This window comes from Coturnix japonica, chromosome 28 (genome assembly GCF_001577835.2).
Source record: "Coturnix japonica isolate 7356 chromosome 28, Coturnix japonica 2.1, whole genome shotgun sequence".
Taxonomy (NCBI): domain Eukaryota; kingdom Metazoa; phylum Chordata; class Aves; order Galliformes; family Phasianidae; genus Coturnix; species Coturnix japonica.
Window position 1 is genome coordinate 1,414,924 of NC_029543.1, and position 17,146 is coordinate 1,432,069.

Below are 17,146 nucleotides of genomic sequence, written 5' to 3' on the forward strand. Positions count from 1 at the left end.
GGGGATTTGCGCTGGGTTGAAGCTCTCAGCGCTGCGGCTCTGGGGGATGTTGGTCCTGCTGCCAACGCTTCGGTGAGCAAAGAGATGATCCCTGTCTCCTCTCCTATGGGGCCGAAACCCGACAGCCCCCATGGGGTCCCTCCCTTATGTCTCAATGGGGTCACAGCCGTCCCCGCTCCTTCCCACGGCCCCAATATGGAGCTCAGCCCCACACCTGAAGCTTCCATCTCAGCTTGGGGCTGATGTGGGGCTGCGTGATGTTTCCCCACGGGCAGGGGATGCGGTGCCCGATGTGGCCCCACGGGGATCGCACCGGGAGGGCCGGCTCGGTGCCGGGGGTGTGGCGGGGGCCGGCCCACGTCCCCGCGTGGGCAGGGAGCAGGGAGCGGGGCCGCGGCTGGGATCGGCGCAAGGTATTGAGGCCGCTTTTACCCCTCTTTATAACCCCTACCCCGCACCGGGACACCCGTGGGGGTCTATGGGGGTCTTTGGGGGCTCACATGGGGGCTGTGTTGCCCTGGGGGGGGGGGGACCTTCGGGCAGCGCTTCGGTCCTCGCGTGTCTGTGGGGATGGGGAGAGGGGGCGGCGCTGGGAGCAGGGGCTGGGGATGCTGCGTTATCCCGTGGGGTCGGATGGAAGCGGCATCCAGGTGAGGTTATGGGGTGAACAAACGGCACCAGGAGGGAAATCTGTGCCCCCCCATATTCCCTGGGCTGCCGGGATGTGCGGGTGTTTCCGATTCACACCCAGCGCTCATTGGTGGCACCTCCGCCTCGCTCTGACCCTAATTAAGCACGGGCTGTGAGTGCAGCTGCTTAATGAGCAGCACCTGAGAGCAGAGCACGGGGGTGGCAGCAGGGTTTGGGGTTGGGAAGTGCTGTGGGGTTATATGGCTGTCATAGCTCTGTCCTGGAGCAGAGCAAAGCAGCAGCATCCCACCTCAATGCAGCATCCAACCTCAATACAGCATCCAAACTATCCCCCTCCTCAGGGTGTGAATATCTGTGTCCTCATCCCCAGGTCCTGGCAGCATGGATGGGCAGGACCCAGCCCTGGGCTGTGAGCAGGAGCAGAAGGGGCAGCCAGGTTGGTGTGGGTTGGGGTTTTCCTTTCTTTGGGGCAGTAGAATGGAGGACTGGGGTAAAGATGGTCCTTCAGGTGGGTGCAGGAGTTGGGATGTCCCAGCTTGGTGGTGCCCACAGCATCAGGAAGGGGACGAGCCCCCTTAATAATAGCATTATAGAAGCGTGTCTGCCCAGCTGTGGGTCACCAGGAGCACCACGATGGGTCCCAGTGTCCATGAAGGGAGGATGGTGGTGGCTGAGCGCAGTCAATGGGTGACAATGTGGCTCTTCCAGCTTTCACATGGGAAGTGTGGGCCAACAACAGAGCCCACCATGAGCGGCTCAGGAAGAAATCTGCCTTCTGTTGGAGCAAGAAAAAATACGCGGTGAGTCGGGCAGGGCAACCAAGGGCTGTTCCTGGCGCTGTGCCCCCACACTGGCTTTAACCTGCTGTTATTTCTGCAGGGCAATGCCATTAAAACAGCCAAGTACAACGTCCTGACCTTCCTCCCACTCAACCTCTATGAGCAGCTCCACCGCATGGCCAACGTCTACTTTGTCTTTGTCATCCTCCTGCAGGTGAGATGGAGGCGAGGGGAGAAGCACGAGGGTGATAAGGACCATCACCAAAGGGGGGGTGTCTGGTGCCATCTGTAGGGTCACTTTTGTTCTCACCTCCAACCTTTATGGATGAACACTGTAGGATCTGGAGCTGATGTGGGTTCCCCTTTTGCACTAATGCAGTAAGGTGGTGCCAAGGATCTGCAGCATCATTTGGTGGCTTTCAGGGCCTCTGAGTGGCTGAAACTGAGAAAGAAATCTGATCATTTGAAATTAGTTGGGTTTGGATAGAAACTAAGATGGTGTAGAAAACGTATAGACAAAAACCCTACCAGTTCTTAGCTTGGTTCCTTCCATCCTTGGGCCCTTCTGAGGAGGAGAGCTGGACCCATAGTGGGCCCCATGGTGGGATGGGGGTCAGTGAGGTGCCCTTCTCCATCCCCAGACCTTTCCTGAGATCTCCACGCTGCCCTGGTACGCCCTGATCTTCCCCCTGAGCTGCCTCCTCACCATCCGTGCCCTGCGGGACCTGTTGGATGACATTGTGAGTGCGGGTTGGAGGCTGTGGGGATGGAGGGGTGGGCAGCAGGATGGACCCCTTTGCTATGGGGTGGGCTGGAAAGTTTGGGAGATGCCATTATACAGGTTACCTGGGGCACCACCAGCTCTACAACACCCACATTGCTTTGTATTTTCCCTTTGAAAGGACGTGGCCAGATGGTTTCCTTCCTTTAGGACTTATATCTGTAATATCCCAATTAATGGATATAGTCACAGTTTGGCCCCTAGAAATACCTTGGGGGGGCTTTTGCCCCTTCATTCATCAGAATGCATCTCCAGATTGCTTCAATGAGCAGATCCTGTCCTGGGGCTGGGGAACCCAAAGAGGTTTTGGTGTTAAGAAGGTTCCTTTCATGGGACAAGACCATCCAACACGGTCCATCCATTTCTTTTTGTCTCTTCTGTGCAGGGCAGACACCAAAGTGACAGGAAGATCAACAGCAGACCATGCGAGATCCTGTCTGGGGGGAGGTGAGGGGCCTTGGGGAGAAGGGCTTGTGCTCCCCTTGCCTTCCCTTGCCAAGAACCCCTGAGTGCAGCAGCTGTAAAGGGGTTTTGGTGGCCCCATGCCTTGCAAGCTTTGCATTCCCCTTCAGCTTCTGCTGGAAGAAATGGTGTGACATCTGCGTCGGGGACATCGTCCGCCTGCACAAGGACAGCCTGGTCCCAGTGAGCAGCACCCCATGGCTGGTGGTTGGTGTTAATGGGGTCAGCAAGGGGGAGACACAACTGGCTGCTTTCCTCCTGCAGGCCGACATGCTTCTGCTGTGCAGCTCTGAGCCCAACAGCCTCTGCTACGTGGAGACCTCTGATATTGATGGGTGAGGAGCGGTGGATGTTCCAGATGGGGGCTGAGGTGCTCAGGTCTATCTCCCCATCTCCATTCCCTCCCAGCTGCCCATCCCTCCTGTTCATCTGCGGGATGATTTAATGACAGGGTCTCCGGGGCCATGGCTTTTTTTCTTGCTTGATGTCTGACACGATAGCTCTCTATCTTGCTTTTCATTGCCATTGCTCATGTAATCACCCAATAATTAATGTCAGCTTCTATCCCATGGGCCCGATAGCGGAATTAACAGTGCTTTTGCCCTGTAGGGTTGTCTCATTCTTCCTTTGCCGACTCTTTTTCACAGAGAAACAAACCTGAAGTTCAGACAAGCCCTCATGGTCACCCACCAGGAGCTGACAAGTGAGGAGAGCTTGGCTGCCTTTGATGGTGAGAATCTCAGATGGGTGAGGATGTGGCCTCCACTCCATAGTCTCATTGGGGCAGCCTTGAGAGGTCTCCCATTGGCCTCACTTTGTCCCCAGAGACACCAAATGCCATCACTCAGCACTTTCCCTGTGTTGGAGGGTGGTCCCTTCTAAAGGATCTGCTTGGAGACCCTTCCCCAGCAGCGTGGTTAGGGTTGGGTTGGGATGGGGGCCATTGGGTTGGCGCACCTTTCCTCTGGCTCAATGTCTGTTTTCCTATCAGAATCAAGCTCTGAGCACCCAAACTTGAGCTCAGACCCTGGATTTGGTCCTCCATACACTGCTGTGTCAACGGCTGTGGAAATGAAGGATGCTGTGTTTTATCCAATGTGGTTTCTTGACTGAGCACAGCACGCTGGTGCTCCAGCTCAGCCTTAACCTGAGTTTCCCATCCCACAGCTGGAAGACAGCTGGAAAAACAGGCATTTTCCCTTGAGAAATCCTCTTCTCTGTAGGAAACAAAGGACCTCGTGTTCCCCCCACAGCCAACACCTGCACTGTGTCCTTTGCTGCAGGGAAAGTGACCTGCGAGGAGCCCAACAGCCGCATGCACAGCTTCACAGGCGTGCTGCAATGGAGAGGAGAGACACATGCACTCAGTGGCGAAAGGATTCTGCTGCGGGGCTGCAAGCTCCGCAACACCAACACGTGCTATGGCTTGGTTATCTATGCAGGTGATCACCAGCTTAGGAAGGGCAGGATCCAGGACTGAAGGCTGTATTTCACCTGCCTCATGTCCTGGATCCGTGTCCCTTCGTGTCCTCTCATCCATGGGTAGAGGAGGGTGGAAGGAGCACTTCTACATACAGAACGTTTCTCACCCAGGATTTGATACCAAGATTATGAGGAACTGTGGGAAGATCAAGAGGAAGAAAACCAAGCTGGACCGCATGATGGACCGCCTGGTGGTCATAGTAAGTGCTGTGCTGGGGATGCGCTTCCTTGGGTGATGCTGATTTTGTTGAGCTCGAGGTATTTTGCTCAGTTCTTGGTCCAGTGGTTGCATCAAAACTTCTCCAATTGGCCGCTGGATTGGGGTAGGGTTTGGGTTGGGGTCAGTAGGGTGGTGGAGCTGGGTTTCACTCTATGTTTGTTGTGGATGCGTTCAGTTGAATACTATGCCACGATCCTTCATCTCAGGATTGCCTTCAACTTCTGTAGTTCATGCACAGGGATGCAGTGAGATGGGCTGGATGATGGTTGGTCTTGGTCTGGTAGGCCCTGTGGGATGTTCCATTCTCATCCTGCCTTCCCCTGTCAGATCTTTCTGGTGCTGCTGGCCACATCGCTGTGCCTCGCCATTGCCTCAGGGTTCTGGGCCAAGACGTTCCAAGAGAAACACAGCTACCTCGCTGCTCTCTACCAGCACACAACCCCTGCCAAGCAGGCTTTCTTCAGCTTCTGGGGCTTCACCATCCTCCTGAGTGTCATCATACCCATGTCCATGTATATCACGTAAGAACGATGGAGATTGCACACAACCAACACGCATTGCCCCTCTCCCTCCCCTTGGCCGTCATCTGGCACCTTGGTTTGCAGCCACCAAGTGGGGCTGCTACTAAAGGGGCTCATCACCTGAGTAAGTCCTTCCCATCTGCTCCCAATGTGTTTTGATCTCAGGGAAAAGCCAGGAAGGAGATGCAAAGATACACACACCCACGTTGGAAATGGTGGGTTGGCTGAGGACGACCAGCTGACAAAGGCAACATCTCCATCTTGCGTTCCCAATCTAGGTTTGAATTCATCTACCTGGTGAACAGCTACTTTATCAACTGGGATCTGGAGATGTATTACGCTGTCAAGGACATCCCAGCAAAAGCCAGGAGCACCAGCCTCAACGACCAGCTCGGCCAGGTGGAATACATCTTCTCAGACAAGACTGGCACCTTGACACAGAACATCATGAGCTTCAAGAAGTGCTGTGTCAACGGGACCATCTATGGTAACGTTTGGTGATGGCAAGCTGGGATTGCGGAGTTGGGTAGATTTTGGGTTGAGGCCACTTTGGTTCTTTTCTCTTCTCTGTCTTGCTGGGAAGCTTGGGGCACATGGGTTGGTCTTGGTGGTGGAGGAGGTGAAGAAGTTGTCCTTCTCTTCATGATGTATCCTTACGGTGAGTGCGTGTGATGCTCTTTGCTTTATTTTAATGGTCCTAATTGCTTTTTCCCCTTAGAAATGGTATAACTGCCAATTCCTTCCTTCTCCCATTGCTATGTATACTTGAGCTCTTGGCTGGCTTTTGGTGCTTAATTAGTGACATTTAGAGAGCAGTGAGGGAGGGGCAGAGCTTTTAGCACAGAGCTCCTTTTTCCTGAGATCCTTATCAGACACCTGAGACAAAATGGTGACAAAAGGAAAGAGGAGGAAAAAAACCAACACATTTGGCCAAGTTTCTAAGCAGGAATAAACCCAATTGTCTCTTATTTTGGCAGCTTTGGGCACGGGCCATGAGAACAAACAGCCATCGGTACGTAATTCCCTTCTCCTGCTTAGTATGGGGCCAAATATGACCATGGCAGAGCGTTATAGGGTGGCCCCACTTTTGGTGTCTCTGGTTTCTGCAGCCTGCCCATGCCTCTTGCAGGGGTTGGTGTTGACCCAGAGTTGCCATGGGGGGAAGACTTTGGACTCCAGCAATGTGGGGCTCCGGGAAGCGGCCCATCGGGACAGTGATCCGGTGCTGAGGGAGTTCCTGCGGCTGTTGGCCATCTGTCACACTGTCATGGTGGAGGAGAGGGGAGGTGGGTTGGGATCCCCAATGAGGGGGTCCCCTTATAGGGACAGGAGCTGTGATATCATTGATATGAGCTGCCAAGGCTGGGATTTTCTGTTGGATGGAGATAGGGACTGGAAGTGGCATTGGGATCCCATTGGGAACGGGGGTGGGATCCCATTGGGAACGGGGGTGGGATCCCACTGGGAATGGTGTTGGAGTCCTGTTGGGAGTGTTGCTGGGATCCCATGGGGTCAGTGGTGGGATGCCATGGGGCTCAATGTTGGGATGCCATAGGGAAGTGGTGTTGGGATCCCATGGGGAGTGACGGTCCTTGCTTGTGAGGGCAAAGACAATCCTAAGACCTCGAGGAGTCGGACTTGATGATCTTTATGGGTCCCTTCCAACTCGAGGCATTCTATGATCCTACAGTTCTATGACTTGCCTAACTTCAGGGTCACCATTAATGTCAGTGCAAGGCTGAGGCATTCCAGGTATTTGAGTGATGCCCATCTGGGTGTCTCCTCACCCAATCCTTGCTTCTCTTCCACAGACCAACTGGTTTACCAGGCAGCTTCTCCAGATGAGGAGGCACTGGTGCTGGCAGCCAGGAGTTTGGGCTACATCTTCCTATCCCGAACGCAGGACACCATCACCATCAGCGAGCTGGGGGTGAAGAGGACATACCAAGTGTTGGCCATGCTGGATTTCAACAGCGATCGCAAGAGGATGTCAGTGTTGGGTGAGCTGAGGTGGTACCAGGATGATGCTTTGCATGGGGAGAGCAATGAGCAGCTCTGTCCTTTCTCCTTCCCAGTGCGGGACCCACAGGGCGCCATCCGGCTCTACACCAAAGGGGCTGACACTGTCATCCTGGAGAGGCTGAGGGGCCGGGGACCCAACCAGGACTTCACTGAGAGGGCTCTGGATGTGAGTCCCACAGCAGCTGGGACATGAGGGGTTGGTTGGGTGCCCCACTGCTTCTCTCTGCCCACTCTGGCTTTAGGATTTGGTTCTGTTTTTCCTCCTTCTGCTCTGAGCCTCAAATGCACGCAGGATGGGGGCTGAGGGCACCAAATCCCCTCTTGGTGTTCTGTATCTCTCTCAGAAGTGGGGTCTGATGTGAGGAGCCAAGAGCTGGATCTGATGATCCTGATGGGTCCCTTCCAGCTGGGGATGTTGTGTGGTTCTATGATCATGAGTGCTCTTGGGGGTGACATAGGGTCGGGGGCAGCCAGAGGAAACCTCAGACCCCTTGGGAACATGGAGCTGAGGTGAGAAGGACACGATGTCTCATCTTGGCAGCACTTTGCAGAGGAGACCTTGAGGACGTTATGCCTGGCCAGCAAGGAGCTGAGTGAGGAAGAGTACGATGAGTGGGGCAGGAGGCACCGCATGGCCAACATCCTGCTGCAGGGCCGGGCGTGTGAGCTGGACAGGCTGTATGAGGAGATGGAGCAGGACCTGGAGGTGGGATGGGGCCAGGGGTGGGGAAGAACCACTTGCCATGGAGCCTGCAGGGACCCCTGGTTGGAGCTGGGGTTAACCTCCAGCTTACCCTGAGCCCCTGCTCCATGTCATGCAACCTTCCCTCCAGCTGCTTGGGGTCACGGCCATTGAGGACAAGTTGCAAGAAGGGGTTCCTGAGACCATCCAGCTGCTGAAACTGGGCAACATCAAAGTGTGGGTGCTGACGGGAGACAAACAAGGTCAGTGGAGCCAACCCCAGACCAACATGTTTCAGTTTCTTCCCCAACCAGGACCAGAAATCGGATGAGACCCTGAGAGGAAGCTATATCAGGGCTCTGCTGTTCCATTCATACACAATAATAACAGATTGTGTCACCTGTGGGGAAACTGAGGCAGGGAAAGCCATAGGGCTGGAGCACAATCCCAGCACCTGCTGGCCTTCAGGGCTGGAGGATGCCCTGGGATGGTTGGGGGGCACGACAGCCCACTGATGTCCTTGTGTTGCAGAAACAGCAATGAATGTGGGCTATGCATGCAAGCTGCTCACAGGTGACATGGAGATCCTGGAGGAGAAGGAAGTGAGGTGAGGAATCCTGACCTTTTGGTTTGTGACATTGGGGTTTTGTTCTTGGGGGAGCTCAGGAATCACGTCAGTGTGGCACTGAGGGACACGTGCTTAGTGGGCAGAATTGGTGGCAGGTGGATATTTGGACTGGATGACCTTAGAGATCTTATCCAGCCTCAATGATCCCCTGATTCTATGACACCCAAGGGTGTAAAAACCCATGCAGGGTGAGCAGAGCTGGAGATGCTCCTCCTTCCCCATCCCAGCCTGGATGTCCATTCCTACCTTCACCCACTGACACCTTTCCAGTCTTCCCCATTCATTTCTGCACCTGCAGCTTGGCAGGATTTGGCTGGAAATTGCTCAGCTTGGTTCTATGGCCTCCAAACCATGTACAGCAGGGCTGATTTCTCATCTCATGGGGCAGCTTGCAGCCCCTCTTTGTCCTCCTTCTCCCACCATTTGGTACCAGCCCTGTCTGGATCCAAAGGCCAACCAATGGGTCATGGTCAAAGCTGACCAACATGCCCCATGTTCCTTCCTTGCACAGTGAGATCCTGGAGGCTTATAGGGTTAGAAGCAACAACATCAGTGGCAGTGACTGTGTCTCACAGCAGCACCCAGAGCCTTTGTGCCACAAGAAGAGAGCTCTTGTCATCAGCGGGGACTTCCTGGTAAGGGAAGGGGGCTGGTTCTGCCCTATGGTATTGGATGGCACTGGGAGGTACCCCAAAATAGATGGTAAAAGCCATAGGAACCCTGTTTTGGGATGGGGAATGAAGGTTAGAGGAGGAGGTGACCTCACACTGATTCTACTGTGACATGCCTTTAGAAAACCTAAATTTGAAGTGTTGTTATCCTCCCTCCGTGCCCATATTTGTGTCCCTATGCTAAAAGAGGATGCAGAGCTCAGACCAGCCCCATCCTCCCTACTTGTAGGGGACCCATAACACCCATCCCCTTTGACCAGCCCTGCTGTGAGGTTCCAACCACGTGTGCTCTCCCTTAAGGACACGATCCTCCAGAAAGGAGAGGTGCTGCAGAAGAAGGGACAGCTGTGGCAGCTGCTGTCTTGCCGTGGGACGACGGACCCACAGGAGCAGGGCAGTCTGGTGGAGAAAGCCTTTGTGGACCTGGCCACCAGCTGCCAGGCCGTCATCTGCTGCAGGGTCACCCCCAAGCAGAAAGCTCTCATTGTGCAACTGGTGAAGAAGCACAAGAAAGTCACCACGTTGGCCATTGGGGATGGGGCCAATGATGTCAACATGATCAAAAGTGAGGCTGGGGGATGTGCTGGTGGGTTTTGGATACAGCATCCAAACTATGGGGGGGAGGGGGTGCCCCATCTACCATCTACATCATGTCACCTTCTCCTTTGAGGTGAAGAGCTGGGAGAGGAACATTCAACTCAACTTCCAACCCAATTCCCAACACAACTCCCAGCACAACTCCTGGCTCATTTTCCAACCCAATTCCCAATCTAGTTTGCAACGTGGCTGTGCTGGGCTCTTCTATACCCTCACTGCCCACATCTCACGCCCTCTGCAGCTGCTGACATTGGAGTGGGCATCAGTGGTCAGGAAGGCGTGCAAGCCGTGCAATGCAGTGATTACGCCCTGGCACAGTTCTGCTACCTGCAGCGCCTGCTGCTCGTCCACGGCCGCTGGGGTTACCTCCGCATCTGCAAGTTCCTGCGCTACTTCTTCTACAAGACCTTTGCTGGCCTCGTGACTCAGGTCTGGTTTGCTTTCCACAGCGGATTCACGGCCCAGGTGAGCAATGGGAGCTTACAGAACAAAGCTGTCCTGTTGGTTTTTGCATCTCCAGCGCTGTCTCCTTCCTCCCTGCCTGATTTCTGATCTCCCTGGCTGAGATGCTGCGGGTTACTCGGTGCTGATGCAGATCTCAGAACAAGTCTATAGGGATCTGCATGGGATTTGAGGCAGAACTTAACCTCACTCACTGGGCATCCTTTCTGAGTCTTCCCAAAGCACCACCGAGCTCACAGCCACTTCATTCTCCCCATAGCCTCTCTACGAAGGCTGGTTCCTTACTCTCTACAATGTTTTCTACACCGCCTACCCCGTGCTTTCAGTGGGTCTTCTAGAACAGGTATGAGACCAGCAGGCTGCACCCAGCCCCTATGCCTGGAGGGCAGACCTGGCAATGAAGGAGGATGATGCTTGACCCCCTCCCTGTCCCAGCAGGACGTGAGTGCCAAGAAGAGCCTGCAGTTCCCTGAGCTCTACACCATTGGGCAGCAGGACAAGCTCTTCAATTATCGCATCTTCTGCGTGACGCTCCTGCACGGTGTCAGCACGTCGCTCACCAGCTTCTACATCACGCTCTGGGCCTTCGAGGACCACGTTGGCAGCAGGACTGTGGGGGACTATGAGTCTTTCTCCGTCACAGTGGCCACCTCGGCTTTGCTGTCGGTCCTTGTGGAGGTGAGAACTCTTCATTGTGTCTGAGTCGGGGATGAGTGTTGCATTGGAGGCTGTTGGTAGGGATGAGAGGTTGGAGGTAACCAGTCCAAATGGAGCATGGGTTGTAGGGCAAAGGGACTCCAGCCTTCACAAGGAGTTTGTATGTCCACGCAGATCATCCTTGACACCAAGTTCTGGACAGCGTTCTCCTTCCTGATAGTCACAGCCAGCTTGCTGCTCTTCTGCCTCCTCTCCTTCCTGACCCAAAGCATCGATGCCTTCAGGATCGCCCCTGCTGTCTTCCGCTTTCCAGGTGAGGTGCCCCAAATCCCTGCAGTCCATTCCTCCCAGAGTCAGACCAGCCCATATTGAGCTCCATGCCAGGAGTTGGTTGTGTCTGGGTGACAGATTGACAATTTCTTGATCTTTCAGTCTTGATTTTTGACCCTGGTTTAGATCCCTTTGCAGTTTTGTGAGTGTAGGTCTGTCCCCTCACCACTGTTCACACTCCTTTATACCTCCCCTGCTTAAACATGGCCTGCAGATGCCACCCAGAATGCCCTGACCGACCCCTACGTCCTGCTGGTGGTCCTGCTGTCCCTGGTGGTGAACACCATCCCCTCACTCACCATCCGCTCATACAACGCCATCACAGGCAACACCAGCATCCAGCAGGTGAGGATCTGCTTCAAGTATCAATATCTGGAACCAGTAAGGCTGTTGCTGGTGATGGGATGGATGCCATTCCCCATGGAGGTCACCAGGCCCCTTATCTCCTTGCAGAAGATCTGCTGGAAGGCCAGGCAGGAGCCAGAGCCCTCGGTGGAGCTGCGCACCCACGTCCCCCGTGGTTCCTTCCACCACCGTTCCAGCTATGCCTTCTCCCACCAGGAGGGCTATGCTGGCCTCATCACCCATGGGGAGAGCCTGCACACCAAGGGCACCCACACGTCAAAGGGCACCCACACCTCAAAGGGCACCCACACCTCAAAGGGCACCCACACCACCAATGCCACCTGTGCCACCACACCACTCCATCCCCAAGAGACAACCCCATCTTGGCCCTCCCACCATAGCTGACCTGGCCACGTCCTACTGGGACCAAATGAGTTTCTTCCTCTTGAGGGGCACCTGAATCCAATTGGGGTGTTTTTGCTTTACAGTCTCTACATGCTGGTCCCCAAACCCCTGGTAATGCTGTGCCCTTTGTGCTGTGCCCCCATCCCCTCCACCTCCCACTCCCCCATCCTTAGGGGGGTGTGCAGCCTATGTCACACTGCAGAGCCACAGCTCAGTGAGGAGAGACCCTACAAACAACCACCATTATTTTTTTTAATCCCCCTTTTAGTAATTAAAAGCCCCCAACACCATTGCAGGACACACACAAACACAACAGGGGGAAGGGGAGGGGGGTGAATGACTAGAAAATAATTTATTGAAGAAACAGAAAAGCTGCAGAAATACAACACAGTCATGACCAGAAGAGGATGAACAAATAGAGATTTTCTTTTTTTTTCCCTCTTTTTAAAACCTTTTGACAGGCTGGAGTGAAGTTTCCTGGTAATTTCCCCTGCTTGAGTCATTGCAAAGAACAAGGAACGAACTCCAGAGCACACAGCACAGTTTGGATAAAGTGCCTGACACAAAAGACTCTATTTTTTATCTTTTTTTCTTATTATTAGCTTTTTTTTTAAAATCTTTTTTTTTTCTTTTTTTAGTGTTTGTAAATAACTTAAACAAACAGAACTGCGAGACACAGAGGAGCAACAATTGCATTTGGCTGTAGAGCAAAACCCATCCCATGAGATTAACCATGAGGAGGCAGCAAAAGGAAAATAAGAAAAACGAAACAATCAACCCAAATCCAGTGGAATCAGAAGGAAAAATGCATTGAGTAACTGGAGGGGGGGGGATGCAGCCCCTAAAGTGAGTGGGATGGGAGCGAGCGGCGCCTATTGCTATGCAGAGAAATGAGCAGTGGGGTGGGTGGATGAACCTGGTGCTGTGGGCTCCTCTCGGGCAGGGTGAATTCTGCCTGACTTCTTGTTCTCCTTTAGGAATGAATGGGGATGGGGGGGAGAAGGAATGATAGAAAAATGAAACAAACCCTCCCCCCCCCAAAAAAAAAAAAAAAAAGGATCTGTTTGTCTTTGCATTTTTCATTTCTTTAAAAAAAAATCAACCCTGAATGAAGGAATCATACAAAAGGAACCGAAGCATCCACACGCACAGCCCCAGCCCCGGCCGCAGCTCCTCTTCTGCTCTGAGATAAGGGAAAAGGAGTAAATGTCCCCACTGCCCCCTCAAAGTCACCTGCAGGTGAACCTTGGGTTCTGGTTCTGGTTCTAGTCAGAAGAGAGGTGTTGTATAAAGGATCTTGTCCTGATGCTCCTGGGTTTGGCACCTGCAAGCTCTGGGCCCAGTGGAGACCTCCTTATTGATGGACCATCCCATCGTTGGAGACCTCCTTAGAGCTGGGAAAGCTCAGCTCGTGGCTGGGTTATTATGGGATGTTAATGCCTGAAGCTGGACTCTGAGGTTCCGTGAGCCCTCTGCTCCTCCTCTCCCACTGAGGATGGAGACGTTGCTGCCCCACTGACAATTTTTTTTGGCCTAAAAGGAGAACCAGCCTGAGGCTTCACAAGTAACGGGATGACCCTGAAAACTTCCACAATGGAAGTAGGGCACAATGACAAGGCTGAACTGCAGGACTCAGTGAGGCTGGAGGTCCCAGACACCCTCCTCTTCCTCATCCTTCATCAGCATGGAGCCCTGGGATCTTTGCTCCCTGATGGTTCCCACCAGGTAGGAGCTGCTCTTGTTGTTTTTCAAGGCTCCGGTTCTGTTCCTGCTCCCCACAGCACAAAAATGCCCTTTTGGGGCAACCCTGGTTAAGAGAATTGTCTTTAGGACAGAGCTTGGATTGTCATTACCTGCAAGGGGGGAAAAAAATCTTTGGTATCGTTGCAAGTTGCTCCTCAAGGCATTTTGGTAGGTGTGGGCAGCAGGCAAGGCTGGATCCAGCACAAGGCAAAGCCCCTTTGGCTCAATGGGTGCTGGTGGGTGAAGGATAAGGACAACACTCAGTGCTCAGCTCCTCTGGGATGTCCCAGATCATTGGGTTCTCGTCTTGAGGTGGGAACCAATTGGGGTTTGTAGGGTCCTAGGACTGGTGGCTGTGGGTTGGGTCTAAGCTTGGTGACACCTTCATGTGGTTGGAAGGTCTGGGCATCTGAAGACCAACATTGAGATGGACCTCCAAACAGCAGAATTTCCCCAGAAGACACCAGGAGGGTTGTTTGGATGGATGAGTATGAAGAAGATGATGGTGCACTGAAGAAGATGCAGGTTTAAACCCTATTACGCTTTTGGGGACCATGTTGGTGGAGCACAAAGGAGTTGAGATCTTGTTATTTGCAGTCGTTTGAGCTTTGGGGCCACATCTAATGACAGAGGTGGAGGATGAAGAGGCAGAAGAGGACTGAAGAATCAGCATTTTAAAGTAAAGACATGGATGGAGGCAGGTCTTCAAGGCCACCCCAAGGGAGAGCGACTCGGGGTCATCATGCAATCACAGAATGGTTTGGGTTGGGAGAGATCCTTGAAGATCAGCAGTCCCACTGACTGCCATGGCTGTGTGGTCCTTCGCTAGATGAGGTTGCTCAAAGCCTTGTTCAGCCCAATCTTAAACACTTCCAGCAATGGGACATCCACACCTTTGAGCAGCCTGGCTCAACGTCACCATCCTCAACATGACAAGCTTCCATTGCCCAGAAGGTTTGCAGTGTGGGGAGGAAGGCAGCAATGGGGTGTAGGGGCCATTTCCCTCATCTCAGAGCACACGAGAAGCCCAGAGCTTTGCAAACTCAGGTGACGGCGGCTGATTGTCTCTCTTCTGCACGAAGACACTTGGGCTTTGACACACAGATCTGGATAAAGCACAAAAAAACCCCAAACCCGAGAGGCACGGGACCTGGAGGGGTTGGTTTGGCATGGCTGGGGGCACACGGGGGTCCCACACCCCAGATACCTGCACCTGGTTTGCTGGGTATGGGGTCGTGTGCCCCCGCAACCCCCTTACAGCCCCTACGCCGTCCCCCATTGGGGTAATACAGCTTGCAGAGAAAGGAAAGGGGGAAAAGAAGCAAAAGAAACCAACGGAGTGGGGTAGAGGATGGCTCTCCCATAACTGAGTGATTGAGAACAGAACAGAAAGACAATGATCCATGCAGAAAATTCTTAATCAACCCAGAAATCATGGACAAAAAAAGCACAGTTTGTCCCCTCCCACTCCCACCCGACCATCCCTCCCCGAATAATTATTACATTACTTCAAGAAAGAGTATATTCTTTTTTTTATCCATGCATAAATCAAATTCTCATCTCTTTTTTTTTTTTTATCTTTTTTTTGTCTTTTTTTTTGGTCTCTTAAATTACATTTGAACACAGAACACGTAGAATAATAAATACTCTCATAACGACATGACCCAGAGAAAAGTAACACGTCCGAACGCGAAGGTATCGCCATCATTATTCGTTTTTCTCTCTTTTTTTATCTTTTTTTTTTTTTTTTTGTAATTTTTCTTTTTTTAAAAGGACTTGTTTAAATATGAAATCTGTAAACTCCAAGGGTCCTTTTTTTTTTAATATCTTCTCTCTCTTTTGTTTGCCTGTCGTGAAACGACCCAGCTTTCGTTCCCTTAACATTCAATATGTCTCCCATTGAGCGCGTCAAAGAAATAAGAACATGCCGTCTTCTGCAAAATTATAATTTAACAGTATAAAGCTTCAAGTCACAAATTCCAAAAACTAGCTAAGTCTTTTTTTTTTATTATTATTTTCTTTTATTTTATTATTTTTTTTTGTTTGTTTGTTTGTTTTATATATCACATAAACTATACATTAAATATCTTGAGGTATTTCAGAGAACATTGTCAAAGGCTTGTAAGGTCTGTGCTGGGTGGAAAAGAAGGCTTTCTCCTGCATAGAGAAACGTCTTTGGTATCGCAAGCCGTCTGGGTGTTGGGGAGGAGTGAGGTTGGGAAGGGTCTGGTCAAGGCAATAGTGTGGAGGGGATGGGGGGTAAGCTGTGGGATGCTCTGCCCTGCTCTCAGTGGGATGCAGGTGCTGCGGGGGGCTCTTGGTGTCCCCAAGAGACTTTGGCCAAGTTTGGTCCAATCTAATGGAGCCATTTCCCACAAGACACGTCAGAAGGAGCCTCTTGGGGTGCAGCCTGGAAGGCCTCACCCAGAAAAAGGGGGAAACCAACAGGAAGAGCCAAGCAGGTGCAATTCAACCCAAGATTTTCCTAAGCTTTGGGAGACTTTTGTGGAAGAGCATCTTCTCCTAAGGGTCCTCCCATTGCCTCTTCCTAAAGCAGAGTCACTCCTGTCCCTCCCAGCAGTGAAAAGCACCTCTGTAGGAACATGGAAGCCTTTCCTGGTGGAGCACTTGGCTCCAAAAGAAGGGTTTGGAGAGCGTCAGCAATGAGAAACGCCACGTATCCTCTCTGTGCTACTGAGAAGGAAAACAGAAGCTCCAGTCTGAGCTGAGCCATGAAGAAACACCCATGGTGGAACCCATCCATGGTGGAAGAGTCCATCCATGGTGGAATCCATGGATCTCAGGTTCCATCCAACCTAAGCCGTTCTACAATTGGGTTCTGCACGGTTCTAGAGCAGAGCTGGCCATGGTGCTGCCCCAAGAGGACACCAGGGAGGCGTGCTGGGGCAAATGGGGACACTGGGGGACACTGGGGACATCTGAAGGGGGACACAATGGGAAAACCACAGCAAGAGGGAAGGGCGATGCTTTCCCTTCCAACAGAACAAGGCTTTGGCTTTCTGTTTTCTCCATCCCAACACCCAAAGACTATAAGAATTGCCAGAATCCTTTCGGAGAGCTGAGGTAACATTGGACCAAACAAAAAGAAGGAAAGAAACAATAAAAGCGGAGGAGCAAAGAAATGGCCACACACCTTTGGTACAAGAAAAAGGCACTCATCGACCACGCCGCCATCCCGGGGATGCTCGCTCGCCTTCTCTCGCTCTCGGGGGGGACTCGTGGGGGCGCAGGGAAAGCGGCGCTGCCAGCACAGACCAGACAAGGCAACAAAATCTTTGGTATCAGACGTGATTCTCAAATCACGAACATTGAAAACTCAAGTGAGGTAGCCTTAATTCTCGGGTTCTCACTAGAAATGTCTTTGCATCCTTGAGGGCCTGTGGCATTTATTTATTTTTTCTTTGTTTTTTCTCTTTTTTTTTCTCTTTTTTAGTACGTTTTTATTTCTTTTTTTTTCCTCCTTTTTTTTTTTTTTCCTCTTTTCTTTTGTTTCTGCATGTTTTTCTTTATTTTTCTTTCACTTCCCAAACCAAGACTCCCACCTCCCCCCCCACCCCCCTCCCCACTTCCTGGCTTTTCAGCCCTTGAACACAACCCGATGGGGTCCAGGAATTGCCAACCCCCATCGTCACCACATCACGACAAGACAAGAAGAAACAACGTTGGGGGGAACGCCAGTGGTGGGGA

At 52.3% G+C, this 17,146-nt stretch overlaps 1 protein-coding gene across 4 annotated transcripts; it reads left to right on the top strand.

Annotated features, from left to right (window-relative positions):
* The first annotated feature begins 922 nt into the window (after positions 1–922).
* Positions 923–16,908, top strand: ATP8B3 (ATPase phospholipid transporting 8B3). Of its 4 annotated transcripts, XM_015886772.2 has the most exons (28): positions 924–1,087; positions 1,360–1,451; positions 1,531–1,644; positions 2,072–2,170; positions 2,597–2,658; positions 2,784–2,856; positions 2,938–3,008; positions 3,321–3,403; positions 3,957–4,115; positions 4,267–4,355; positions 4,703–4,896; positions 5,175–5,383; positions 5,480–5,554; positions 5,874–5,908; positions 6,026–6,182; positions 6,708–6,896; positions 6,972–7,084; positions 7,460–7,624; positions 7,752–7,863; positions 8,132–8,207; positions 8,740–8,863; positions 9,200–9,464; positions 9,738–9,961; positions 10,218–10,301; positions 10,397–10,636; positions 10,790–10,928; positions 11,160–11,290; positions 11,399–16,908. In XM_015886772.2, exons 1-28 carry the CDS (start codon positions 1,033–1,035, stop codon positions 11,693–11,695), a joined length of 3,726 nt encoding a protein of 1,241 aa, XP_015742258.1. In that variant the 5' UTR covers positions 924–1,032; the 3' UTR covers positions 11,696–16,908. The 4 variants fall into 4 exon arrangements, with proteins under 4 accessions (XP_015742260.1, XP_015742258.1, XP_015742257.1 ...); XM_015886771.2 differs by having other exon boundaries at positions 6,708–7,084; XM_015886774.2 differs by lacking the exon at positions 11,160–11,290 and having other exon boundaries at positions 923–1,087; positions 6,708–7,084; positions 12,334–16,908.
* The last annotated feature ends 238 nt before the right edge of the window (positions 16,909–17,146 follow it).

What these genes read in the sequence shown, in the direction of transcription:
- ATP8B3 (XM_015886771.2), top strand. Translation starts at nt 1,033, where the DNA reads ATGGATGGGCAGGACCCAGCCCTGGGCTGTGAGCAGGAGCAGAAGGGG. An exon ending in GAGACCTCTGATATTGATGG is followed by an intron (nt 3,009 to 3,320) that starts GTGAGGAGCGGT and finishes TCTTTTTCACAG; the next exon opens with AGAAACAAACCTGAAGTTCA. An exon ending in TCATCAGCGGGGACTTCCTG is followed by an intron (nt 8,864 to 9,199) that starts GTAAGGGAAGGG and finishes CTCTCCCTTAAG; the next exon opens with GACACGATCCTCCAGAAAGG.